The 27939-nt window shown below is 46.1% G+C and overlaps 1 protein-coding gene across 2 annotated transcripts in view; it reads right to left on the minus strand.

Moving 5' to 3' along the window:
- DBI (diazepam binding inhibitor, acyl-CoA binding protein) overlaps positions 1 to 27939 on the minus strand; it is a 36308-nt gene that overhangs the window by 2618 nt on the left and 5751 nt on the right. For both annotated transcript variants that reach the window (XM_029605317.1, XM_029605318.1), the window contains exons 2-3: positions 17484 to 17601; positions 13679 to 13741 (exon numbers count right to left, since the gene is read on the minus strand). In XM_029605317.1, the coding sequence (XP_029461177.1) occupies positions 13679 to 13741; positions 17484 to 17538 (118 nt within the window). In that variant the 5' untranslated portion in view covers positions 17539 to 17601. The remainder of the gene's footprint in view (positions 1 to 13678; positions 13742 to 17483; positions 17602 to 27939) is intronic.

Here is a 27939-nt window from a genome sequence, read left to right on the forward strand (position 1 = left end):
AATCTAGTACTCCTGCCAAACCAAAATAGCACTCACTGCCAGCAAAACAAAATCCTACCTAAGAAAAACAATGAAAATACTACACCAGGCCCTAACACACCAGTACACCTCCTATTAGGAAAACAGAACAATGCAGGCTGCTATAGATCTCTATATAGAAACTACGCAATATCAGAAAACCTTAACTCACATACCCCTCACCAAATACAGAATGGAGGAATAACTTACCTGTAACTGTTTTCCTTAGTGTAGACAGATGGACTCAGGACCAGTGTGTTATGCTCCCCTGCTAGCAGATGGAGATGGAGTCAGGTTTCAAAGCTGACATTACCTTGGATACACCCCTGCATACTACTGAAAGGACTGGATTAAAACAGATAGCTGTAACTGTACTCAACCAAATGCTGAATCCCAGCAAGATATAGATGCTCTGATCTGGGGTTGGAATAGATATTAGTTTCCCAGATTATTCCTTGGCACAGTTCTTGGGCAGGATGCTGAGTCCATCTGTCTACACTAAGGAAAACAAAATTATCAGATAAGTAATTTCTCCATTTCCTAGTATGTAGCCAGATAGCCTCAGGACCAATGGGATGAACAAAAGCTACTCAATTGGGGCAGGAGGCTGCATACTTTCGGGCCTGAATGTTCAGTTGATAGAAACTGGAGAAGATGTGTAAGGACCACGTCGCTGGGAGACAGCAGTCTAGCTTCCACCCAGGATACTGCACGAGCAAAAGTGGAATGAGTGTTAATCTACCTCTATATAGGCTCCCATGACCACCTCCTTGATCCAGTGAGCTATGGTAGGATGAACCAGCTTTGCAGGCTGTCTTCCACCGTGAAGAACAAACAGGCTGTCCGCCTTGCACACCGGCTTTGAAACTTCCAGATACTGCACCAAGAGTGATGTTTAAATGGCAGAGGCAATGGTATTCTCATGTTCTTGTGCCTATCTAGGGATGGCAATAAAACAGACCAATACAAAATGAAACTCGAGACTACCTTGGGCAAGAAGGATGGAATGGTATGAAGTTGTAATGCTCCTGGTGTGATCTGAAGGAATGGTTCCCAACACAACAATGCCTGTAGTTCAGAGATGCGGCAAGCACAGCATATCACCAGGAACACCGTTTTCAGGGTTAATAAGCACAAGGAAAGACTGTGCAACGGCCAAAAGGAGGGCTCTGCCAAGAATTTCAAGAAGATTCCACAAGGAAACCAGCCACCGTAGAGGTGGCCAGACGTGTTTTACCCCTTTCAGAAAACTGGTCATGTCCAGATGCGCCGACAGGCGGGTTCCATTCACCTTGCCCCTGAAACAGGAGAGCACCGCTAACTGGACCTTCAAGGAGTTAAAGGCCAACCCGTCCAGTAAAAGTTCCAGAACCAGTGGGATTTTGACCATGTGAGGGGGAAACACTGCGTTCCTCACACCAGGCTTCAAATACTCTCCAGACCCGTACATACACTAAGGGCGTTGAGAACTTCCGCACGTGCAGCAAGGTGGTAATTACTGCCGAATACCCACACTTCACCAGGCAAGCCCTTTCAAGGGCCAAAACGTAAGACAGAATAGTCAGGTCCTCGTGACGGACCAGAGCAGGTCCCTGTGCAGTGGAAGGCACAGGGGGTCTCCACACCACAGGCACCTGGGCCAATCGGGAGCTACCAGTAGAACTTGATCTTACAGATGACCCTGCTCAGCAGGGCCCAAAAAGCAACAAGGTGGGCAATCTAGAAAAGCCGTGAGCAAATGTAGGAAAGTAGATGCCAAAGAATGTCTTTCAATATCTTTATTGGCTGGAGACATATGAAAGCAATAAAAGCGCCCGACTCAGGCAGAGTTTCACCACATCCAAGTGGCTGCCTCAGGGGCTATGAGAAACATACATGAATAAATAATGAATAATTTGAAATCATAAATACAAAAAAAAAACAAAAAAAAAAAAAAAACACACCACACACAACTTAGAACATGGTATAAAATCAACAACATAAAATCGAATCAAAGACCTCACATAAAAAATATAAATATAAAACAGAGAAGCAATGAAAAAACCATGATAAAACTTGAGTCAATGTATATATGATTTATGCTATAAATACCAATAAATACAAATTACAAAAAAAAAATAAAACTAAACATACTGAATGTAAGAGCATATGGGCAACAATCTAAAAACTAATTAAAACCTCTCTCCCCCCTCTTCCCCCCCCCTCTTTTCGCTCCTGCTCCACTCCCCCACTCCCTGTTTTTTGTAATTTCCTCCTTTCTCAAGTTTATTGTAAACTGGCGTGATGTGCTTGCACGAACACCGGTATATTAAAAGCTGTTAAATAAATAAATAAATAAATAAATGTGACAAACATTTGTGACAATCCTATGTGAAAAAGTATGTGGCAGACCTATGTATATCTTTTAAAAGACAATTTCTGGAAAAACAAATTGTATTAAAAAATATTTATATACCTTGACAAATAAAACTGTGTCAAATGTTATAGCAGATTGGTAATTATTCTAAGCGGCGATTAAACATGAACCACAGCATATCTATTAAAAGATACCAAATCTTAATTCACTCGAGATTCACACAAGTAAGGAACAGTAATCCACCATTGTTTTTGTAGTCTACATTCAAGTTTAATACCCGCTGCAGCGTTGTTTTTTTTCTTTGCCGAGAGGGCACAAACTTACCGGTGGCATACACAGTATAAATTTGATTTCATTTGAATAAGAACATAAGAATATGCCATACTGGGTCAGACCAAGGGTCTATCAAGCCCAGCATCCTGTTTCCAACAGTGGTCAATCCAGGCTACAAGTACCTGGCAAGTACCCAAAAACTAAGTCTATTCCATGTTACCATTGCTAATAATAGCGGTGGTTATTATATAAATCAACTTAATTAATAGCAGGTAATGGACTTCTCTAGTTTACTCCCCTGTATTACAAGTTCTTTTACATACTTCATTTCCCATTTATCATTTTTCTCACAATAAAATAAACAAATATTAATAAAATATTAAACAAGATGTTTAATATTTTGAGGTATCAAACAAGATTTTAATTAACTTATCTTTTTCCTATTTCCCTCCAGTATGAGGCACCATTAAGTATATGGAGCCTTCAAGAGTTTAGGAGCTACATTTCTTTCATTAAGGTGTGCTTTTTACATAATAGCTTGTCTTGGATACATTTGATTTTCTTGCACATGTTCACTTGTTAAGATTTGGTATCTTTTAATAGATACGTCAGTGCTGCGGTTCATGTTTAACCGCTTATAAGAATAATTACCAGTCTTCTACAACAGTGGTCCCCAACCTTTTTTGCACCAGGGACCAGCTTCAAGCAAGACCATTTTTCCATGGCCCGGCAGGGCAGGGTGGGCTTGGATTTTAGTGCATACTTATTTATGACATTTATAATGTGAATGTGAATCAACTCACCACAGGTTCAGAATGAGTGGGGAGCACTGGGCTTGTTTCCCTTGTTTTCCAAACTTCACACCTCTCTCCTCCACCTGACGCCTTCCCTCTGACCTCCCCTGGCTGTGAGCACCAAACCAAGCTCCCAGTCAGTCATTTTCACACAGACCCCCAGGCAGGCACCTATTCTCACACATACAAACCCCAGGAAGACACCCATTCATTCTCATACACAGATACACCCTCAGGCAGGCACCCATGCATTCACACACATACACCCCCAGGCAGACTCCCATTCATTCTCATACACAGATACACCCTCAGGCAGGCACCCATGCATTCACACACATACACCCCCAGGCAGACTCCCATTCATACTCATGCACACACTAAAGGCAGAGACCCCCCTCTCTTTCTTTTGCCAGCAACCTTGGCACTGCTGCCCCATGGCTATTGGGGAGGCGCCAATTGCTGCTACTGACACTGAAGCCCATTCTGCTGCCTCCTCTGTGCAGGCCCTGTGGGCTTCCACTTCCTCCATGCTGATCTCGTACATTGTGAGACCCGCATAGAGAAAGTGCTACTCTTGCACATTCCCAAAGATTACATGTGCCAATCACTAAAGTAATTTATTTTTACATTTACTGTCTGATCTTAGTTTTCTAATTGGTCAGGCTTTTTTTTCCCCACCTTCCCTTTCTTATTTTTTTGCCAATTCCTAGGGATGTGCAGAGGGACGCCATATGTTGCATTCGTGATTCGGATTTGTCGGGCAGCAGATCTGTTGCATTCGGCCGTATGGTGCCCCGATGCGTTAATACGGAGATTTCTATTAGTGTCCCAGCTAAAATTAAAACTACAATCCCCCCCCCAAAGACTTACCAAAACTCCCTGGTGGTCCAGCGGGGAGTCCGGGAACCATCCCCTGCACTCTCCCACCCTCTGTGCCGGTTTCATCATGGCACCAATAGCCTTTGTCACAGGGGCTACCGGTGCTATTGGTCAACCCCTGTCACATGGTCATCTGTGCCATCTTGTGCTCCTACCATGTGACAGGGGCTGACCAATGGCACCAGTAGCCCCTGTGACATAGTATGGGCAAAGGCTATCGGCACCATTTTGAGTACTGGCATCTGACGGCTGGAGTGCAGGAGGTTACTCCGGGACCCCCGTTGGACCCCCAGGGACTTTTGGCCAGCTTGGGGGGGTCTCCTGACCCCCACAAGACTTACCAAAACTCCAGCGGGGGTCTGGGAGCGACCTCCTGCACGCCGGCAGTCCAATGCCAGTACTCAAAATGGCACCGATCGCCTTTGCCCTCACTATGTCACAGGTACTGACGGTCGGCCCCTGTGACATAGTGAGGGCAAAGGCGATCTGCTGCCAGTATGGGGTTCAGGAGGGTGGGGGGGGGGGTGTTTGTTTAAACTTTTATTTTGGTGGCCGTATAATTCTGCGAAGATTCGTGTATTCGTGGGGAATTGCGATACGTTTCGCTTCCCCACAAATACTACAAATAGTGCAATATACGTTGCAGATCGCCAATACGGCGAAAACGAATGCACACCCCTACCAATTCCTTTTATATTGTCTCTCTCCATCTGTCTTCTTCCCTCAAACACAGTCAGGTTCTCATTCTCACATGCTTTCTCACACACACTCTCATATACAATCATTCATACAGTGTCTCACTGTCACATACTGTCTCTCTCATACACACACACACACACACACAGAGGCTCTCACACGCTCTCTCTGCAAACATTCAGGTCTTCACTCCCACACAGTCTCAACTCATCTCATACACACTCTATAGGCCCTCAGCCTCTCACCTCTGGGCCTCTTCTTTACAGGTCGCCACAGGATGGGCTCTGCAGTGGCCCTGGTCTTCTTGGGCCATGCTGCTCCTCTTCTGCACGCGGCTGATGCTCCTCCTTCCTGCCCGCACGGCTCCAGCAACATTTTTCGTCAGGGGCCACGCGGGCAGGAAGGAGGAGGAGTACCTGCATGTTGAGACGCGACCTTTTTCTTCAGGCTGTGGTGACGTGAGCACCACGGCCCTGCTGATCTTCTTGCTGTGTGTATCCGGCACACAGCACAGCAGTAGTTCACTGCTCAGCCGCCAGTGGGATGATGTCTACCGGTGGACATGCGCCCCCTAATTCTGTGCTTCCACCGGCCCTGGGCAGCTGGCAGCATCCACCCCACAAAGCGTGCTCTGAGCCGCCGCAGAGCACACTGTCAGTGTTTAGTACTGGTCTGCGGCGGCACTGCGGACCGGCAAAAACCCCAATGGCCCGCGGACCCCTGTGCTACAACATTTGACAAAGTTATGTCGAGGTGTATTATATAATTATATATATATAAAAAAATTTTTTCAATACAAATTTGATTGTTTTTCCAGAAATTTTTAAAAAAGATACACAGATCTGCCACATATCGGTTTTATTTAATTTTTAGATTGATGTTGCCCATATGCTCTTACATTCAGTGGGGCGGATTTTCAGAGCCCTGCTCGCGTAAATCCGCCCAAAACCGGGCGGATTTACGCGAGCAGGGCCCTGCGCGCCGGGAAGCCTATTTTACATACGCCTACCGGCACGCGCAGAGCCCCAGGACTCACGTAAGTCCCGGGGTTTTCGGAGGGGGCGTGTCAGGGGGCGGGCCCGAACCACGCGGCATTCCAGGGGCGTGGCTGCGCCCTCCAGACCCGCCCCCAGGTCGCGTCCCGGCGAGCAGGAGGCCCGCTGACGCGCGGGGATTTACGCCTCCCTCTGGGAGGCGTAAATCCCCCGACAAAGGTAAGGGGGGGGGGGGGTTTAGACAGGGCCGGGCGGGTTAGGGAGGGGAAGGTGAGGGGAGGGCAAAGGAAAGTTCCCTCCGAGGCTGCTCCGATTTCGGAGCGGCCTTGGAGGGAACGGGGGTAGGCTGCGCGTCTCGGCGCGCGCCGGCTATACGAAATCGATAGCCTTGCGCGCGCCGATCCAGGATTTTAGCGGATACGCGCGGCTCCGCGCGTATCTACTACAATCCAGCGTACTTTTGTTTGCGCCTGGAGCGCAAACAAAAGTAGGCTGTTCGCGCTCGTTTTAAAATCCGCCCCAGTATGTTTAGTTTTATCATACATTTCTTCGTTGCTTCTCTGTTTTATATTTATTTATATATTATTTTTTGTGAGGTCTTTGATTCGATTTTATGTTATTGATTTTATACAGTGTTCTAAGTTTTTTTATATGTTTTTATGATTTCAAATTATTCATTATTTATTCATGTATGTGTCTCATAGCCCCCGAGCCAGACACTTGGATGTGGCAAAACTCGGCCTGAGTCGGGCACTTTTATTGCTTTCATACGTCTCCAGCCAATAAAGATATTGAAAGAGACATTCTTTGGCACCTGCTCAGCAGGGATCATGGAGGGAAGGCGTATAGTAAGTCCTCTTCTGGCCAGGTCCAAAACTAGGTCCTCAATCCCCAGCAACCACTGGGGGGAAAACAAAAACATTCAGGGAACCTTCACATTGTGAGATGCTGCCAGCAGGTCGATTGACGGGAGGTCCCAGCGCTCTCACCAGTTGAAAGGCTTTGGCTGACAACTCCCACTCTCTGGGATCCAGACTCTCCCTTATTAGAAAGTCTGCTTTGTCTTTTCCCACAACGGGGGAGGCCACGATCTGTAGATGTAATTCCATCCATTCCATAAGGAGGTCTATTTCCATTTGCTGGCTCTTGGTTCCCCCCTGGCGGTTGATGTAGGCTACCGCTGTTGCATTGTCAGACATCACGCTTCTGCCCGACCCTGGAGTATGTGACTGAACTGTAGACATTCCAATCTGACTGCCCGGGCTTTCAGGCAGTTTATATTTCAGAGCACTTCTTCTTTGGGCCAACGTCCTTGACTGTCAGAGCTCCAACCGCGGAGGCTCGAGTGTCTTGAGGACCAGCCAGTTCGGCAAGGGCAGGCTTGCACCCTTGCAGAGGTGAGCTTCCTGCAGACATCACTGGAGCCAAGAACATACTTACATTAGTAGGTGGAGGTGAATCAAATGGTCTTAAGACAGCGGGTTCCAACGTGACAGCAGGGAGCACTGAAGTGGCTGCACGTGTGCCCTCGCCCATGGTACTACCTCCAGGGTTGACACTATCAAACTGAGGACCTGAAGATAGCTCCACACCTTGGGGCATATTGTGTTTGTCAACCAATGCACTTGGGATATCAACTTCCTTATACGTGAGGGTAGGAGGAAGACCTTGTCCTGCTTGACATCGAACCTGACTCCCAGATATTCCAAGGACTGGGAGGGCTTGAGGCTGCTTTTGTCCATACTTATGACCCAACCAAGCTCCTGAAGCAGGGATGTCACCCTGCTGGTCACCTAGAGACTCTCTTCCAATGACTTTGCCTGGATCAACCAGTCGTCCAAGTATGGGTGCACCAGGATTCCCTCTCTTCAGTGCTGCCGCTACGACCACTATAATCTTGGAAAGTATTCTGGGGGCAGTGGCCAGGCTGAAGGGCAGCACCCAGAACTGATAATGGCGGCCCAGTACCCCTGCAGTGATCCCTCATAGGTGAGGGGTGCTGTAGCTTTATCTTCCGGTAGCTGGGGCACTAGAGGCCTGGAATGCCCTTCCGGAGGAAGTGGTGAAGTCTAAAACTGAACGACTTCAAAAGGGCATGGGATAAACACTGTGGATCCATCAAGTCTAGAGGGCGTGAATAAGGAGGAGGCATTCAAACACTGCACGGAGCGGCAGTAGCCACAGAGGCATTCACGGAGCGGGATGCCAGTGGCCAGTAGTTTGTGTTCCACCTTCACGGAGTGGAAGGATGGAGGGCTGCTATCTCAAAAATAAATAAATAAATAAAAAACAGGGGTGGGTAAGGGTGTGGCCTGCTTGTTACAGCGGTTGCTACCCCTAATTGAGCTGGACCTTCACTTGAATGCAGATATGGCGCTGCTCTCTAAATTGGTGGTGGGGTGGAGGGGAATTAGGGCTGGAGGGTACTGGAAGCCAATAGTAACAGGTGGGAGAGAAAAAAAAAAGGGGAAAAAAATGGATAAAGTGCGTAGCTTGCTGGGCAGACTAGATGGGCCGTTTGGTCTTCTTCTGCCGTCATTTCTATGTAGAGATTCACCCCACTTACTGGCCTGCTTTTCCAATTTGCTTCTGAAGAGAGTGATCCTTAAAGGGCATCTGTGTGAGGTTTGCCTTAAAGGTCATGTTTGCTGACCAATTTCACAACCTGGACGCTATCAATAAGGCCACTCCTCTGGCTAAGGTGCAGACTAGATCAGAGCCCGCGTCAGCTAAAAAGGCAGCGGCAGGCTCCATAGCTTCTCTAGAATACGCCAGAGTCATCCATCTCTCTAGAGCAGGGTTGGGCAATTCCAGTCCGAGGGCCACAAACCTGTCGAGGTTTTAGGATATCCTAATGAATATGCATGACAGATTTGCATACAACTGAGGCAGAGTGCATGCAAATCTCTCATGCATATTCATTAGGGATATCCTGAAAACCAGACTGGTTTGTAGCCCTCGAGGACCGGAAGTGCCCACCCCTGCTCTAGAGGCACAGGTATGAGCAAGCCACCAGAGCTCAACAGGAAGCAATCTGTAAGGTCACTGCTGTTGCCTAGCCCACTGGGGGGAGGGGGGCTGCTCAACCCACTCAGATGCCCACTTCCCTTTATACCAATGGATCGGGAACATCTGTATGGCACATCGAGCAAGAGACCAGAGAAGTCTTACCAAAACCCCTCCAATGTGTCTGATCGTGAATTTTTTTTTTTAAGCTTATCTGGGCTTAGCGCTTACCGTGTTCCTCTGATCCACCGGTGGAAAGGCACAGACTAACTTCTCCATTCTTGCCAACAGCAGTGCAAGTGCCATGGGTATCGGATCGGTGGCTGGAAGCCTTGGCGTGCTTTGCCGATGGCCTCTTGAATCATTCGATCCAATTCCTCACAGAAACCTGGGGCATGGATGCCCGGTTCCGGAGAAGGAGGTAGGACTGGCATAGGCGGAGGGTCCACCGGTGAAGGTGGAATTGCGGATCCCGGCACCTGTCCAGGTGGGGAATGCCTCTGTGACCCAGAAACAGAGGACAAGGCCTTTTCTGTATGGGACTTTTGACGGTGGCTCAGATGACGATGCCGAGGGCTTGCCTGAGCTTTACGATGGCGGTGTAGATGTTTTTCCTTGATGTTCACCTCAGTGTTTTTCCTGAGAAGGGGGGGGCCCGTGGAGTCGAAGCCGGTCAGATAGCAGCAGATTCCCGGTGCTGGAGCCATGTAGACGGCCCTGGTTCAGACGAAGCTGTCGATGGAGTCAGGGTTTTCGGCTGAAAGAGAAGTCCAATCTTATTGAGCAGAGCCTTGCGACCCTTTGGTGTCATTTGGGCACATTTGGTGCAAGTAAGGACATCATAGCCGGACCCCAAGCACATCACACAGACCGTGTGAGGGTCAGTCATGACATCGAGTGCAGTCGGGGCACGGACGGAAACCAGATGCCATGGCCTCGACAAAATTTAGGCACGGTGTGGTCGACGGCTGAGGGGAAAACAAGGGAATAGACCGCAAACTGGTAAAAAAAAACCCCCACTTACCGTTTGACTGCGGAGTAAAGATTTCGATAAGGGGATTCCTGTGGGGTAGAAATTTTTTTAAACAAAGTTCCGCGAGGAAAAATTCCTGTCAGGAATCTCTGAAGAGCTCCTTAACTCACATGGCTACTGCTGCATGGAAAAAGACTAAAGGGGGACCCCTGCTGGATGTAGGGTTGGGGCTTTGCTGGGCATGCCCAGTAGGTGCCAGTCAAAGTTCCAGAAACTTTGACAAAAGTGTTCCGTGATTGAGCTCCATCCTGATGTCACCCATATGTGAGGACTACCATCCTGCTTGTCCTGTGGGAATGCTGCTTGTGTTTGTTTCTTTGCTGCTGGAGCCATTAGAGACGGCAACTGCAAATTCAGCTGGCTCATGCTTAAAGACTTGTGCGCGCAGATTTTGGGCACCTAAGCGGGCCGCGGTGAGGTGCATATATAGCCCACGCGCTTGACAATTCTGCGCGTACGTATGCAAAGCTGACACGTACTAACGCTGTATGGAGGGCAATATAAGGCGTAGAAAACTGTACCGACTAAGCCTGAAGTGTGGCCTAGCCCACTGGGGGCCGCTCAACCCACTCCCCTTTACACCAGATAGGGAATGTCTGTATGGTGCACTGAGCACAAAAACCAGAGACGTTTTACCGAAACCCCTCCAATGTCTGATTGGGAAATCCTCTTTTTCCCTTAAACTTACCTGGGCTCAGTGCTTACTGGCTGAGTACAGAGACTGTCTGGCTGTGACCGTCACCACCATGCGCTGCTTCCTGCACCTGCTGCCTTTCAGCTGCTTCAGCAGAAGGTCCACACCAGGACCTGGCTAATGGACCAAGGCACACCTCAGATATTCTCAGAGGGGAGGGACCTTTAGGTATCACTGCAGGAGAGCAGGGCCCATTCTCTCTACAATTTAAGAGTTAGATTTCTTCAAAAGGGTACAGCGATCCCGATAGGGAAAGCATGTCCACATCTGCTAGGAGACAGATACTGAAGGGCTGAGGACACTGCAGGGGTGAATAAGGTGACATTAGCTTTGAAACCTTAAGTCTCCATTAGCTAGCAGGGGAGCACATAACCCATTGGTCCTGAGTCCATCTGGTTACATGCTAGGAAAGATCATAAAACAGAAACATGCAGACAAAAACTGAACTGGAAATCACAAGCCAGGACTATGTAGTACAAAATCAATAAATATAAATCATAATAGTACAACCATGTGTGTCCACGCGTTGGAGGGGGCCCCCCCCCCCAAGATTGTGCTTCTTTTGACCTTGTGGGTAATGCTCCTAACTGCCAGGGGTGGAGGTGGGGAAGCCGATGCTTCTTGCAGCTATGTAGGCCATGCTCCTGACTGCCGAGGTGGGAAAGAGGGGAGACAGGCCAATGCAGCTTCTTGTGGCTCCATGGCTGCAGGTCTTCTGATTGCTAGGGCTGGGGTGGAGGAGAGTCTAAGGCTGATGCTGTTTTTTTCAGCTTTGCAGGCTGCGCTCATGACTACTAGGATGGGAGGCTGATGCTGCTTCTTGGGGGATCCATGGATGTCAAGCAGGTGCTTATATTAGTTATCTGGAGGTGACGAATGATTTCCGGCTCTCAGACCATCTGTCTTATGGGGCGGGCCGAACAGGGGAAACAAAGCATCTAAAACCACCACTGCATGTTGGCTGAAGGAAGCCATTTCATTGGCGTATATTGGGGCGGGACGTCCTCCGCCTGAAGGCATCTGGGCTCATTCACTCCAGGCTCAAGTGACTTCTTGGGCAGAGAGCCGAGCGGTTTCGCCGCAAGAAATATGTCGAGCGGCTACGTGGAAGTCATTGATTGGCATTACAGGTTGAACCTACAGGCACCAGTGTTTGGTTCCTTTGGCGATCAGGTAATTTGAGCAGGCCAGGGCCCACTCTAAGTAGGGAAGTTTTGGTACATCCCACAGTCTGGACTGATCTGGGTACATACAGGGAAAAGAAAATTATTCCTTACCTGCTTTCGTTCCTGTAGTACCATGGATCAGTCCAGACATCCTCCCTAAGAATATTTGGGGGTTGGGAGTGCCTTGCAGCTCGAATATTCAGTTTCAACTCATTAAGTGCAAATTCTAAAGGAGTGATAGTTTTGTTTGCAAGTTTGATTATTCTTATTATTCCAAAAGTTCATCGCACATTTCTTTCTTGCATGTTTGCAATAGTTTCTCTTACTTGATCCATACAAGGCTAGTTGCTGCTCTGATATGCTTTATACTGAAGGGACACAGGGTGTACCACATTATGAGAGGGTGCCCTTTCAGCTTTTGCTCTGACTCCATCTGCTGGAAGGAGGACCTAACCCACGGTCTGGACTGATCCGTGGTACTACAGGAATGAAAATTAGCGGGTAAGGAATAATTTTTCTTTTCACTGAAACATGGAAGGCAGCTTTTATTAAAGCTTTACCTCAAATAGCGAGAAAACTTCCAAATCTGTGATAGAAATGCTTAAAATTCATCAAGTGAGTGCTGTACAATGAGGCGTGTTTTACAACTGCAAAATAGCTTGCCCTTGGGGAGGGGAAGGGAGGGGGTTACTTTGTGAGGCAGAGAAGTTATTTTATAGAAAGCTATGGTTTGATTTGTGCCTGAATTCTAAGAATACCGCAAACTGCCTTGAGCCTCATTTGGAAAGGTGGAGTAAAAATCCAGAAATTGTGAAACTATTCCCTGGACTTGAGGGCAGTCACTGCAGACAGAAGATTGATTTAGCATAGGCTGAAGATTTATAGGTCCCCCAGAGAGCTTATAATCTGAGTGGGTAGCTGAGGCAATGGGAGATAAAGTCACAAGAAGATTCAGTGAGGGAAGTGGAATTTGAACCCTGGTTCTCAGTCTGTTATTGATAGGCACTAGGCCACTCCTCTTCTGCTCTGTGATAGAACCAATGTCAGACCACAAAAAGAATAAAGTGACTCATGCATACAGAGAAAAGGGCTCATTAGACAACTTCACCACTTTGTTCATGTACCCCCCTCACATTCCATCTGTAGGGTGTGCACAACTGCAACTCCTCAGTTTAAGACACTTTGTAGCTGGCAACACGGCTTTCATTAATTAAAAAAAAAAAAAAGTTAACTCTGGGTTGCCACATGACAAACCATGTGCACACCATCGTGCAAGAGTGACATCTAGTGGCCTGACACTGCAGTGTACTTGAAGATGCCCTGGTGTGTGATGAGCCCAAGCTGAACACTGTCGCTCCAATAACTGGGCTAAACAAGTTAGGCGAGGGATATAAAATAAACCAGGCTGGAGGAGATACAGAATTTATTTTTGGGGGTTGTTCCAACCCCCCCAATGCCTACCAGCTACTTACAGTTCACACTGCTGGGCAGCTAGAAGGCAAGTCTGAGAGGAAGAAGCCATTCACTAGTTGCTCTTCCCCATACTGAATCAGCACAGGTCACCAGCCTCCAGCGACCCTCGTGATACTGTTCAGCACTAAAGTGGAAGTGCCCAGTGTTCTGGCATTTTGTTCATTACCTATTAGTTTATCACAATTATGCTTCAGAAGCCCCTCCAACTCATACACCTGCTGGGAGAACGCCAGGGTTACTTCCCACAGCGTCAGCATCCCCATGGCTTTTCTGGTTGGTAGCAGCGGGTACCCACCTTTACGCTTTTCCCAGGCATCCCACTTGGCCTTGCCCTTGAAGTCCAACATACCGGGCCGCTCTGTCAAAGAAAAAGCAGGAGGTCCATGTTATTCACCATCCATCGTGCACTCGACGCCATGCAAAATTTCTATGTAACAGCGATTTCTGCCCCAGGAGTACCAGCAGCTGCACAGATCCTGAAGAAAGGGAGATTTTTGGTGGGTGGAGACATCTTATTGAAATAAGATGTCAGCATTCAGCCAAGCTGCTCTGTGTGAGCTTGACTGACAGGTATTCTTCCAGCTCTCTCATAGGATTCATGAGGTTTTTCTTCTCCTCCCCACTTGGTTAGACAGGAGTCTAACAACTCTGTTCAGTGTAAACTCCTTTTTAGAATCCCAACCTCTTCCTTATGTAAACAGTTTCCCTCACAGCTTTTTTTTTTTTATATAATGTGCAGCAGCCTTGCGTTCCACCGGATTGCTCTGACAAGCATGGAGCATTGCCGGCATTCTGAAATATTTGCATAGCACTGTATACTCCAATTCTGAAACAAGTAGCCCAGTTTTGTGAATTGAAAGCTTATTGCTGGATTTGTATTTAACTTGCCACAGTAAAGGAATGAATGTACATTCCTCCCCCTTATGTAACTTTGCATCCATTGATCTCAAAGTCACTGGATGACTTTTAAAAGATCTAATTAAATTAACCCCCACCCCATATTCCTTGCTCCAATCTGAACAAAGTTTAAATTTAAGCGGAGTTGCTTACCTGTAACAGGTGTTCTCCTAGGACAGCAGGATGCTAAGTGCTCACACATGGGCGACATCTGATGCAGTTTGGCATGGAAAACGTAAGTCAAAGTTTCTAAAACTTTGACTAGGCACACAGTATGCACAGCCATGCAGGGTCCCTCTTCAGTCTCATAACAGATTTATGATAAAGAAAATAACCAAAGGAGAAACCCAACTCCGTGAGGTGGCGGGTGGGTTTTGTGAGGACCAACATCCTGCTGTCCTAGGAGAACACCTGTTACAGGTAAGTAACTTGGCTTTCTCCTAGGACCAGCAGGATGTTAGTCTCACACATGGGTGAATCCTTAGCTAGAGGCTGCTCCCCAACATAAAAGGAGGAATAACAGACACCAACCAGGTGCCAACAGGCACAACCACAGTGCTGCTGGTAACAGAGGGGGAGACAGCTTGAACCCAAACAGGCCCTAGGTAGGGAGAGTTGGGTTCTATACCTCAAGAGATTCTGGACGACAGGCTGGCCAAACCCACCATCATGTCAGCCATCCGTATCTAGATGGTAGTGGGACAAGGTCAGCCACAGACACTGCTCTGACAGAATGAGCCTTGACATGACCCCCCCAAGATGCAGTGCCACCTGGGCACAACAGAAGGAGATACAATTGGATAGTGTCTGCTCAGCAATAGCAACCCACAAGCTATTCTTCTCAAAAGAAATTAAAAGCTGGGTGGACTGTCTATGGGCTTCTGTCCACTCCAGATAGAAGGCTAAGGCTCTCTGGCAATCCAAACTGTGCAAGGCTCGTTTGCCTTGGTGCCGGCCTAGGAAAGAATATTGGCAGGACAGCTGACTGATTAAGATGGAAATCAGACACCATCTTAGGCAGGAACTTGGGTTGCTTATGAAGGACCACCCTGTCATGAAAAAATTTGGTGTAAGTGGATAAGTCACTAAGGCCTGGAGCTCGCTAACCCCTGCGTGCTGAATTAACCGCCATCAAAAAGATAGGACCTTCCAGGTCAGGTTCTTCAAATCAGAGGCACTCAGCAGCTCAAAAGCAGTTTTCAATCAGCTGGAGGCCTTGTTTAGGCTTCGGTTGAAGCAGGCCCCGCACGAAACATGACTATAGGCTGCAGAGATGGGCTTACCCTCTACACGCTGGTTGTAAGAACCAAATGCACGGAGATGAACCCTGAGTTAGTCTACGCCAGCTTCTGTAAGGTGCAGAAGGTAATCAAGCAGTTTTTGTGTGGGGCAAGAGAACTGATCTAAGGCTTTTTGCTCACACCATATGGAAAGTCTCCCCCACTTCATTATATATGACTTTCTAGTGGAAGGCTCTCTCGAAGCCACCAGGACCTGAGACATCAGCAGATATCAAGAGGTTGCAGAATCAGCCTCAATATCCAGGTTGTAAGCCCCAGGACCTGGAGGAAGGGATGCCGGAGCCTGCCTTGATCTTGCAAGATGAGATCTAGGGAAGTCCCCAGTCTGATCAGTCTCTGAATGGACAACACCTAAAGGAGTGGAAATCAGATATGTCTCGACCAATGAGGAGCTATGAGGATCATAGACCCTCAGGCAAGTTTCAGGAGACTCTTACTAGAGGAATTGGAGGATACCTGTACAGAAGACCTTTGCCCCAGTGGTGGGCAAAGGCATCAGGCTGGTTCTCCATCTGTCCTGTACAGGGAACAGAACTGAGTCACCTTCCTGTTGCAGAGGGACGCAAACAGATCCACATCTGGGAATCCCCAGAGATGGAAGATCCAGTTTACTACCCCCGATCCAGCGACCACTCATTGGGTGTGAAGGCATGACTCAGCCTATCCACTATCATGTTCGCCGTTCCGGCTACATATGTGGCCCTGAGCACCAACCTGTGGGACAGGGCCCAGGACCAGATCTGGACTGCTTCCTGACAGAAGGTACAATCCCATGCCTCTCTGCTTGTTGACATACCACATCACCACTTGGTTGTAGGTCTGGATCAGGACAATTTTGCTGGACAGCCAAACTCTGAAAGTCTGTAGAGTACACCTGATCGTGAGGATTTGATACTGTGCTTCCTGGGTGGACCCATAAACCCTGGGTGTAGAGCCCCTCTACATAGGCACCCCACCCCAGGTTGTACACATCTGTGGTGAGGACAATTTGGGTAGGGGGAGCCTAAAATGAGACTCCCTGCTCCAGATTTGAAAGAACCCACCACCAGGACAGAGTCCCAGAGGTATGGAGTGATGTGGTTGTGAACCCGAAGATCCTGTGTGGCTTGGCACCAATGCCGTGCAATACCCCAAGCAGAGGATGCACACTTCATGCAGGTCCATGATAGACAGTCCTTGAGCACGGGGGGGGGGGGGCGCCCCTCCAATCAGTGAAAACCTGATATGACCATAATGACATGAACAGAAAGGCATGAAAGACCAGAGGCAGCAGGCTATTAATGCTGGCAGGCACTGTGGAACCAAAAACCTGACTGAGAAGATAGGAGAACCAAAGAGGGACCCGAACAGAAGAAAAACTGCAAAATACTGATGAATTGGTGCAGTTTTCACTGAATTTTTTAATTGTTGAGCTCAAACCACGATGCAACAGCTGTGTGTGTGTGGGGTGGGAGTAGAGGGACCCCCTCATGGCCATGTGGATTAGGGCATGCTCTGTGTGCCTAGTCAAAGTTCTACAAACTTTGAACTAACTTTTCCATGCCAGGCTCCATCAGGTGATGTCACACATGTGTGCAGACCACCATCCTGCTTGTCCTAGGAGAATCATAGGCATTGCTGTAACATCTACTCTAGCTTTTGAGTCATACAGCTGAAAAATGCCTTTATCCCTTTTTCTAATATAGTCTGTACTCATCCAAAAATGATATAATCCATCATCCTGCACACCCTCTGTAGTGCCCAGCTTCTTGCTGTATCTCTGCATTTTCAATGGTGCCCTTCCCTTCTGTATGTTGATCTATACTGCTATAAGTCCCCCTTTGACATTCACAATCTCTCCAGTGCTAGTAAACTCGTCCACCCCCGTGGATAGTAGCTAATCACAACACACAGGTGGCATACCTGTGTTGATATCTCCAACCGTTGCCTGTTTGTATAGCGAATAGAGTTCCAACATATCTTCATCCGATGGTGTGGTTTTCAGCTTTTTCACCTCCTCAGCAGCTTTCTCAAAGTCAGCCTGAACAGAAAATAAGGCAGGAAAAGAAACCTATACTATGAAGTCCCATTAAAAGAATTATGCAAATTAATCAAAAACCTGAAGACAAATTTAAAAAACAATCTGGGGATAAAAACAGATCAACATGAAAGACTTTCATATGGGGGATTTACAGAAACAGAACGCTGGGCTCAATGGACCATAGGTCTGACCCAGCAGGACAGTTGTCACCACAACAAAATGTGGGACAATGAGCAACCACACTATACGTCAGTCCAGCAGGTAGGTTTCAAAGGTCCATAAAGAGAGACTCTCAAGGCAAACAATTGGACAGCAAAATCTAATAATGCCAAGATACTTAACATTTATTAAGATGTCCAATTGTTTGCCTTGAGAGTCTCTCTTTATGGACCTTTGAAACCTATCTTGCAACCCACTTTATAGTTGTCTGCTACTCACACAGAGCACTGCCTATCCGACAAAGGTCTGCATGTGCTTGGTCAACTTGACTTACTGAATCTCCCATCTAGCTTATGGCTTCCCAGAAGCAATCCTTTGAGATTCCTTCATCATGACAACTATTTATAAAACTTAAAGGCACAGAAGGAAAATTTAAAAAGTTTATTCTAATATAGTGTCTAATAAAAAAAAAATTATTAAGAAAAAAAAAAGTCTTCCATATCAAAGAACACAAGCAAAAGGATTGGGTAGGGGAATGGCTTAATGGTTAGAGCAATGGGCTGAGAGACAGCATTCAAATCCTGCTTCTCCTTGGACCTCAGGCAAGTCATGCTCTCCCATTGACTCGTATCAACTCTGAGTGTAAGCTTTTTGGGGAATGGACTTACTATACCTGAATACTCAGCACTGTGCACATGTAGTAGTGCTATAATAAAGCACTATTTTCTCATTTTAAGAAAAAGTCTACACCCCCCAAATTAAACAAAATTCTTTACAAGTAGTTCAAACAGCAGTGCAGTGAAACTACTTTCTGGACCACTTACTCTGAAGAAACCCAGGCAGTTTTATGATCCTGTGAACTCCCTGCAGGGAGGCTTAATCACTGCAAATTCAGGCAGTATTCACAAGCTTACTACTGAGGGAGGAAAAAAAAAGTGTCCTGCTGACTCAAAAACGTTACCAAGCAGAAACCTTTGTAAAAATAGTTCATGAATGTGATCTTACGAGCATTTTAAAACTAATGAGATCAGACTGAATTGGTGTTTGCTGCAAGCAGCATTTATTTAGGCAGATGAAGGAGGTCAAGAATTGTGTCACTGGATAATAGAACATACGAAATTTCATCGAGCCCAGCATCCTGTCTGATCCCCAACAGATCATCTATTTCTTGTATCTCACACCCAGAGATAAGAGCTGGTCTCCCTGGTTACTTTTAATTTTTTTTCACTTGGTGACAATTAAATGATGGAATCAGTTGCCTTGACATGCTCTCCAGCAACAAAGATAGTGGGGCTCAAAAGAGGATTGGACAAGTTCCTGAAGGAAAAGTCCATAAACTGTTAATAACTTCCAACCATTTGTTTTAAATCTGCTATTGCTCGTTCCATGGAGTGTCCTAGTGTTATTTGAAAGGGTAAATAACTGTTCCCTATTTATCTATTCCACCCCACTTATGATTTTATAAAATTTCAAATCAGATCTCATCTCTTTTCCAAGCCAAAGTATCCTAATCTTTTTAGCCTCTCAAGAAGCTTTCCCATCCCTTTTATCACCCTTCTCTGTACCTTTCCCTATGACCTACTATGTCTGAGATGGGGCAACCATAATTGCACACAGTACTCAAGATACAGTTGCACCATGGAGCTATACAATGGCATTATATCCTCAGTTTTGGTCTTTATTCCTTTCCAAACATTCCATTTGCCTTTTTGACCGCCGCACAATGAGCCAAAGATTTCAAGGTGTTGTCCACAAGGACTCAAAGGTGATGAATCCTAACATGGAACTCAGCATTGTGTATTTGTGGTTGGGATTATTTTTCCCTACATCTATTACTTTGCACTTGTCCACATTAAACTGCATCTATTGTTTAGAAGGTCCTTCTGCAGTTCTTCACAATCTGCTGCTGTTTTAATGACTTGAAACAATTGTGTTATTTGCAAATAAGGTCACTTCACTCATTCCTTTCTCCAGATCATTAGTGAAAATGCTACAATAACAGGTCCCAGTACAGACCTCTGGGGCACTCCACTAACCACCTTTCTTCATTTAGAAGATTGACCATTTAGTCCTACTCTCTTGTCTTCTATCCCGTTACCAACATAAGCAGAAGCTCCTCATTATAGAGGGTACTTTGGATGCTTTTTTTCGTTGCAGTATTTCATTCTTTAAACAAATGCTGTGAGAACACTGAAGTCCCAGCTGCTGCCTCCAGGGGGCAGCTTTCAGTAAGGAATGCACTAGTGCCAAACAGCATGCCATAAAATGCAAATACAAAAGAATATTTGTATACTAATACACAAAATATTTATAAAAGTTAACTGGCATCAGTTTTATTGATCAGAAACTGGTGTCTTACACATCCATGCAGATTTTTGCATTACTGTGTCAGCAAGAGAATACTGCTTCTTAGGGGGAACAGCCAAATTATGCTCTACTCCTCACTTTATGTACTGATCTGGGGGTCTGATGAGCATACTATCTTGGGTGGGGCACCTGGTAATGCATCTAAGCTCTTCCCCTCCTGCCTAAAGTTACAGCAATGGAAAAAAAAAACCCCCAAGACTGTTTTAAACTTGATCCTGCAAAAGACAAACTCACTATCACCTGGTCCTACACTGAACTCAGTCTGTGGACTTTTCCTGGCAGAATGTAAAACTATATTAAGTGAAGAAGTACAAGTTTAGTTAGTCCATACATAGCAAGTGACATGGGACCGTGTGTAGAAAGGCATGCTGTATTCTAAATCTTTACAAACAGGTCTCTCTCTCCCCACTGGCTTCAGCTAGACTAACATGCACAAGATGCCACACATTTAGCTACTCTTACCCTAAAATATGGAGCAAGGACCTCTTAACACTGTACAGAAAAACTTGCTACCTCACCTTCTGGAAAAAAAAGGAAGAGCCTAGCTCTAACCAAAATTCCCCCTAGACTCCACAATAGAAACATATCCCAGTCCAATAGAAGTCTCTAGCAAGCAAATCCCAGTGCTCTCCCACTCCTGGGCTACCTCTATCCAACTGGGTGGTAATATCCAAGTATCTAATCGCACTGCTGGTATTTAGTTTGCTTAACTATATTTAATCCTAATATAAAAGTTCCCTTTTTAGTTTGCTCCACTATGAAGAGCCAGTTTCATTGCCCACTCTGTGGCCCTCCTCAGCAGCTCTATCCTCTCTCCATTCCCCAGCGAGGTAGGAGTACTTCTAACAGCAGAAATTTCCTGTGTGTGAGAGGCACTCCCTTATCCAGCCAGAACCTTGGTCAGAGGTGAACCAAAGTGCAGGCAGGAAGCTGCTCTTCACAGACATCAGTCCTAGTATTAGAAGTGCAGTCACCTTCTTGAAGCCAGCTAAAATGATTTGCTTCCTTTCTCCTCCAGCCAGTGCATGAAGTTCCTTAAGCCTTCGTGCAACGTCTGGTTTTGGGTCCTGCATCATTGGCAGCCCTTTTCTGAATTGCTTCCACCCTAACCCTAGGAGGGTCAGCCTCCAAAAATTGAGCATAGGGCCTCACTGGTGCCCTACCACAAGGGCACTATTACCTGTGATCTCTATCAGGCAGATAAGACATTTAGAACAGTTTTACCCATGATTGTGCACCCTGCTTAGCGCCCTGGCATGGAAACCCCAAGCAAGTGAAGGTATTAACTATTACCCCCCAGTGCAGAGAGGTGCACTGGCTTAACTCAGGTTCTCTTAGCAATGGAAATGTTATTTCAGGTCAGTGGTGGAGTAAAGTTTCCAGCGGTCCAGTCACAAGTGGCAACCTAAACTTAACCAGCTTTCGGGTGTTCAGGGCACTGCACGGACAAGGGTGCCTTGTGAGTACACAGCTCAATTTTCTACTGATGCATTTTAAGATTTGTTTCATTCCCCTCACTCCAACTGCCTTTCTCAGTGGCCTTGCCAGCACCAGCCCCCACATAATGCTATAAGCTTTTCTCCCTGTGAGTAGTGAGTTTTTAAAAAATCTCTTCAAGGGCTCCCCTGCTTCTGTTTCCTCACAATTCAGGAATTCTCTTCTCCCCACCTGGCCAGATTCTGATAGTTGCTGTCTCCTTCTGCTCTTAAAGGAACAGCACCCAGGTTTAACATGTGTGCTCAGTACAGGCTGAAGTTACATTTTTCATACTCCTGATATCTATGCGTTAAGAAACCATGCTCTGAATTTCAGCACAGTTTTAATGCACAGGTTAGTGCATTGGCCATTATGAGTTTTTCCTATTGCTTTGTAACATTAAATGGTAACCTTTAAGTTGGAAGGGGGGAATTTCTGATGCCCTTCTGACCTTCTGGCAGTAGCAGTTCTTGCCCTCTCAACTGGCAAGTATTAAAACTAAATTCAGGAAAATCAGCCATCTTTATTAAAAACCTACTGAATGGGGGGGGGGGGGGGGGGGGGGGGGGGGTGCTATCGAGCAGCACAGCAACATGGCCACCTGATTCCACAGCTCCTCTTAACCCTCACATTTTAGAGGCATTTCCAGAAGCCGTTTTAGCCCTAAGCTAATAATTCCGAAGGACAAGTGTGGGAGAATCACCCAGGATGGCATCCTGGAAGAGAAATTCTGATTTAAAGCAGTTCTTTAGCAAAATTGCAGGAGAACTGCCAGCCAAAGACGCTCAGGCCGAGAAGCCTACGGAACATGTGGGCGAAACGGAGGACTATCTCGGGAGTTGTGGACAATCCTGAGATTATAGCTACTGCCTCCCCGGACTCCCCAACCTGGTCAGAAATCCGGAACTGGTTTATGGAATTGAGGGCAGACCTTAAATCCCACAAAGCGGAATTACTGGCTTCTATGTCCACTAAGAAGGAGGACCTGGAAGCAATGGGCACCGGGTGGACGAACTCGACATGCGCGCTGATAGCCAGGGGGCTATCGTAGAGTCCCTCACCACCCAAAACACTATATTGCATACAGAACTTGAAAACCTGTCCGAAAAAGTTGAGGACCTCGAAAATTGATCGAGGCGGGCAAACCTGCGTATTAGAGGGGTACCAGAAACAGAGCAACTCCAAGACCGTATGGCAACAGTTAAGACTCTCTGCAAGGAACTTCTGACAACTGGAGGCTCGTCTCAAGCCGGAGAGACCTGTGGACAAGTGATCGATTTGGAACGTGCTCACCGGGCCCTGGGGCCGAAGAGGGATAACCAACCCAGAGATACTGTAAAGTTTTATCATTTTCAAATAAAGGAAGAAGTCCTCAAAATGGCGAGAGCTCACCCTAACTGGAAATGGCAAGATCTTTCCATTTCTATTTATCATGATTTAGCTCCCACTACCTTGCAAAAAAAAAAAAAAATAAAAAAATTATATATGCCTACAGGTTTTTCTCATTTTTGATTACCTTCAGAATTCTAACTGAACTCGATTTAATAAGGGCTGCTTTGAAGCCTGCAGAGGAATGCCAATTGTATTTAAATTTTCTATGCATTCTTAAGATGGGGAGGGGGGTGGATGTTAGGGGGTCACAGCGTCGCATTTCATGTTCCCCCAAAATTCTGGTTTGCGAAGTAACAGTGAACATAGAGGTTATGGGTTTGGGAAACAGCGGATGTTTATACTGGGTTCTACTCTGCAAGGCACAGTATTATATGGTGTTTGTTTCCATTCTCACATGGTCCTACAGATATTGCTGTATTTTTAATATTGAAAGTGTCCATATGGTTTCTATTGCTCTCTATTTTATATTTTTCTTATGGTTAAGATAAGGCCTTTAACATTAAGGGAAATTAACACTTATAAGAAGTGCTTCCTTCTTAAGAAAGAACTGCTTCATCTTCAAGCAGATATAGCATTTATTCAGGAGACATCTCAAATGCAGACATAGTCACTTATTGGCCAGTAAGGAATAGCCACGTGTTCTCTCAGCTGCTAGCAGGCCTCAGCATAAATATGCTGGTATGGGTATTCTATTGGCCGCTCAATTGGTATTTGAATTTATTTCACAAATTGAGGACCCCTCCGGTAGATATTTACTGTTTAAAATAAGAATAGGATCACAAGTCTACAGTCTAGTATCCCTTTATGCTCCTAATCAAGACCAGGGAGCTTTCACAATTGTGGAGTCACTCCTATTATCCCATGCAGAAGGTTCTATCATTCTTTGAGGAGATTTAAACCTCACTCTTAACCGCGAAATGGACAATTCTAAACAGCAAGTGATTCATGGCCACACCCACAGGACTCTACTGAAGGGCATCTTAGACGACTGGCAGCTAGTTGATGTATGGAGAAATCGCAATCCTCATTCCCGCTCATATACATACTACTCTTCCCCTCATGACAGCTACTCACATATTGACTATTTTTTGATAGATAAAATGCTAAGCAATCAAGTACGTAAAACAGACATTGAACCCATTACATGGTCTGACCACGCACCTATCAGTATTGAGGTTATCTTGGGGGATAGGGATGCGGGAACCCGTTTTTGAAGTTGAACGAGTCCGTTACATGATACTAAGTTTGCCCAAGAACTGAATTCCCAGCTCCAAGAATATTTTTTGCTAAACGCTATTACCACAGTAACCCCAAGCACATGGTGGGACTGCTCCAAAGCAGTGGTAAGTGGGCTCCTTCTCTAGAGCCTCAGAGTGCAAATGCCAGAGATTACGAGTCCGAAATAACCTTTAAGGTCAAATCCAGCTTTCTAAAGAACACGTTAACACATTCTAAGAAAGGTTATCAAAAGCTCTTGGCCCTCAAAACAGAACTCCCATCAACTCGACATAAGCAATTACTACATGCACTGGATATCACCAAACAATTATATTACGAAGGGGGTGATAAGGCCGGTAAGCTACTGGCTCGCCAGTTAAAAGCTAAGATATCCCAAAATAATATCTCCAAAATCAAAGATTTATCAGGATAAATTTTAACAGACTCCTCTGGGATTAGGGAAGCCTTTTCCAGTTTCTATGGAAAGCTTTATAGCCTGGAGGACACTATCCAATCTACCGATATTGAAACTTATTTGAATGCCGTTACATTATAGAGCCTCACTGGGGAACAGATGATTTTGGATGTCCCTATCACGGTTACTGAGATAGAGACTGTGGTCAAAACCATGCATGCCAACCTTAGCAGACCCCTTAGCCAAATACTTTTAACAATCTACAGGAGGACAGGGACTATAGGCCAGCAAGCTAATGTGGCAGGAATAACTGTACTTGCTAAACCAGGAAGGGATCCCACTCAATGCAGCTCCTATAGGCCTATTTCGCTCATAAATGTAAACCTAAAGATCTTGGCACGCCTGCTGGCGCTCAGACTTAAAGTTTTACCAGACCTGGTGCACGCTGATCAGGTCGTTTTTGTACCGCAGCGTATGGCAGCTGACAATATTCGAAACGTTTTGATCTAATGTGGTGGGTCCAAGAGAAAGAAGTGCCAGCAGTATTGTTATCCATCAATGCTGAGAAAGCATTCAATCTAGTTCATTGGCCATTCTTATTCCATACATTACAAAAATTGAATTTTGGGCCATTTTTTCTTAAATGGATACAAAAATTGTACGATCATCCCCAAGCCCGGGTAAAAGTCAACTGTTACGGGCCAGCCTTTGCAATAGGACGTGGGACAAGACAGGGATGCCCTTTATCCCCTCTTATTTGCCCTGTATCTAAAGCTCTTTATGAGCTGAGTCCGTCACACGACAGATATTACCGGTGTTACGCTGGGTGATCAGGAGTACAAGCTATCCTTGTTTGCTGACGACATCCTCATGATTTTAACTGACCCCATCCGCTCCCTGCAGGGGATGAGGGAGTTAACCAGTTTTAGCAAGGTAGAGGGACTTCGCGTCAATCTAGAAAAATCAGAACTTAACATTAACCTAAATCCACTAGACACAATGACTATAGCACGAAAATTCCCCTTCCAGTGGGCCAAAGCCCATATAAAATACCTGGGTATCCTATTATCGGCCAATCTGAGCTGTTCACTCTTAATTACAAACCTCTAGTACACAAAACAATTGATCTTAGTAGATGGAACAAGAATACATTTTCCTGGATGGGAAGGATTGCCGTAATCAAAATGACAATACTACCAAAATTTATTTTCTTCACTTCCCGTCTATATACCTTCATCCATACTCTGTACTTGGCAGAAAAAGATTTTTGATTTTATCTGGAGGAGACTGCCTCTGAGAGTGGCCAGAGTCGTGCTATACCAACCAAAGATACAGGGCGGTATCTTATCTGTCCTGGTACCAAAGTGTGTGTCAACTGAGAGCAATTTTGGATTTTCATCATCAATTAACCTCCAAACAATGGGCGCATATAGAGCAGGCTATAGTAGGCCCGATGGCATTGACTTCTCTAGTGTGGCAGCCCTGAAATACCTGGCGCCCAGTCAAATGTATCCCTTGGTCACTGAGGACTACATTGCAAATTAGGGCCCTTAATAAACAGACATTTGTGGGCACACGACTTTAACAAACCTCCCTATTTAATAATATACACTTCTCCAGTGGCTTTCAAACCAAAAGCATGCAATTATGGTGGGAAAAGGGTATTACCACGGTAGGCAAGCTACTCCATCAAGATAGCCTGTTATCATGGGATCAGTTATTTGATCTACACCACCTAGATTCCCAAGATTTTTTGGCCTATGAGCAAGCCTCTCATTTTGTAGGATGCATTCAACATTCCAACTCTTTAAGGCTAGGCAGGTTGATGCTGGAATCCTACCTCCTTAACAGTGATGTCATAAAGGGGACAACTTCAAAACTAAACCAATTACTCTCCCCAATTCCCTCAGCACAGTACAAACATAGGCTACAATGGGAAGCTGACCTAGGTATTCCTTTGAACGAGAAAACCTGGGGGGAATCATCTCTCTCGCCAGGCAGTCTCCATTTCCGCAAGGTTGCAAGAGAACTGCTACAAGATGATCTATCTCTCACTCCAGATAAACTTAATAGAATCTACCCCCATCTTCCTAACTCCTGGCGAGAATGCGGGGCTAGTGGTACATACCTGCACATATGGTGAGAGTGCTCGCAACTCACTCCTTTTTGGACAGAGGTTTTTACCTGGATCAGTGACATTTTGGGTATCTCCATTGCCCCTAATGCAGCAGTGGCCTTACTGCAGGTCTTCCCTAACTCAATGACCATAGGGATTAAGAAACTATGCACTCATTTATTTATAGCTATTAGAAGCTTGCTGGCTCTTAAATGGAAATAGACTTACTTGCCCCAAGTTAAAGATGTTATCACTAAATTGCATGATTATTTAGCTTCCCTTACTGCTGAAAAGAATGACAAACTTGCTTCCTTTCATAATATTTGGCAACCATTTCTGGCCTATATTAACCAACTGTAACTTACCATTTCTATGTGTTATGGACTTTTTGCAGCCATAGGGACCGAAGTTCATTGCGGACTTTGATTTTTGTGGAGACACACCATGTGAGATTATGTTATATGGACTGTACCCAGGTCACCATATATGCCAGGGGTCGGGAACCCATGGCTCGCGAACCAGATATGGCTCTTTTGAGGGCTGCATCTGGCTCGCAGACAAGTGTCGCCACACTTTCCAGTCCCCCACTGACCCAGCTGCTCCCCAGTCCTCCTCCGACCGGGCTTAAAATGCTGTCAGCCCGGGCGGAACGCGGCAGGACAGCTGGAGTCAGCGGCACCGGCGTGCTCTCTTCTTCCCGCCCCCCCGCGGCCCGAAAGAGGAAGTGGTGAGCATCGGGTGTGTGCGCGGGAAGAAGAGACCACGCTAGTGTCCGACGAAAAGAAGACTGCAGCGCGGCTCGGAGGAAAATGAAGAGCTTCAACCGTGGCAGATGGGACTCCGCCTCCGCGAGGGCTGAAAATGAAGGAGGTTAGCATTGGGAGGAGGCTGCTGCTGCCGCGAGTTCCCGGGGTGGGGGAGAGAGAGAATGAATGAGCGAGCAAGCATGTGTGTTTGAGATCCTGTGTGGGTGAGTGAGAGATTGCATGTATGTGAATGATTGAGAGCCTGTATATGTGAAAGAGTATGTCTGATTGAGAGCCTGCCTGTGAGAGAGAGCATGAATGTAAGTTTACCATTGGGAACCTGTATGTGTAAGTTTGTGATTGAAAACCTGTTTGTGTGAAAGAGTATGTGTGTATGATTGAGATCCTTTGTGTGTGAGAGAAATGATGTGTATGTATGATTAAGAGCC

This window comes from Rhinatrema bivittatum, chromosome 6, assembly GCF_901001135.1.
Source record: "Rhinatrema bivittatum chromosome 6, aRhiBiv1.1, whole genome shotgun sequence".
Taxonomy (NCBI): domain Eukaryota; kingdom Metazoa; phylum Chordata; class Amphibia; order Gymnophiona; family Rhinatrematidae; genus Rhinatrema; species Rhinatrema bivittatum.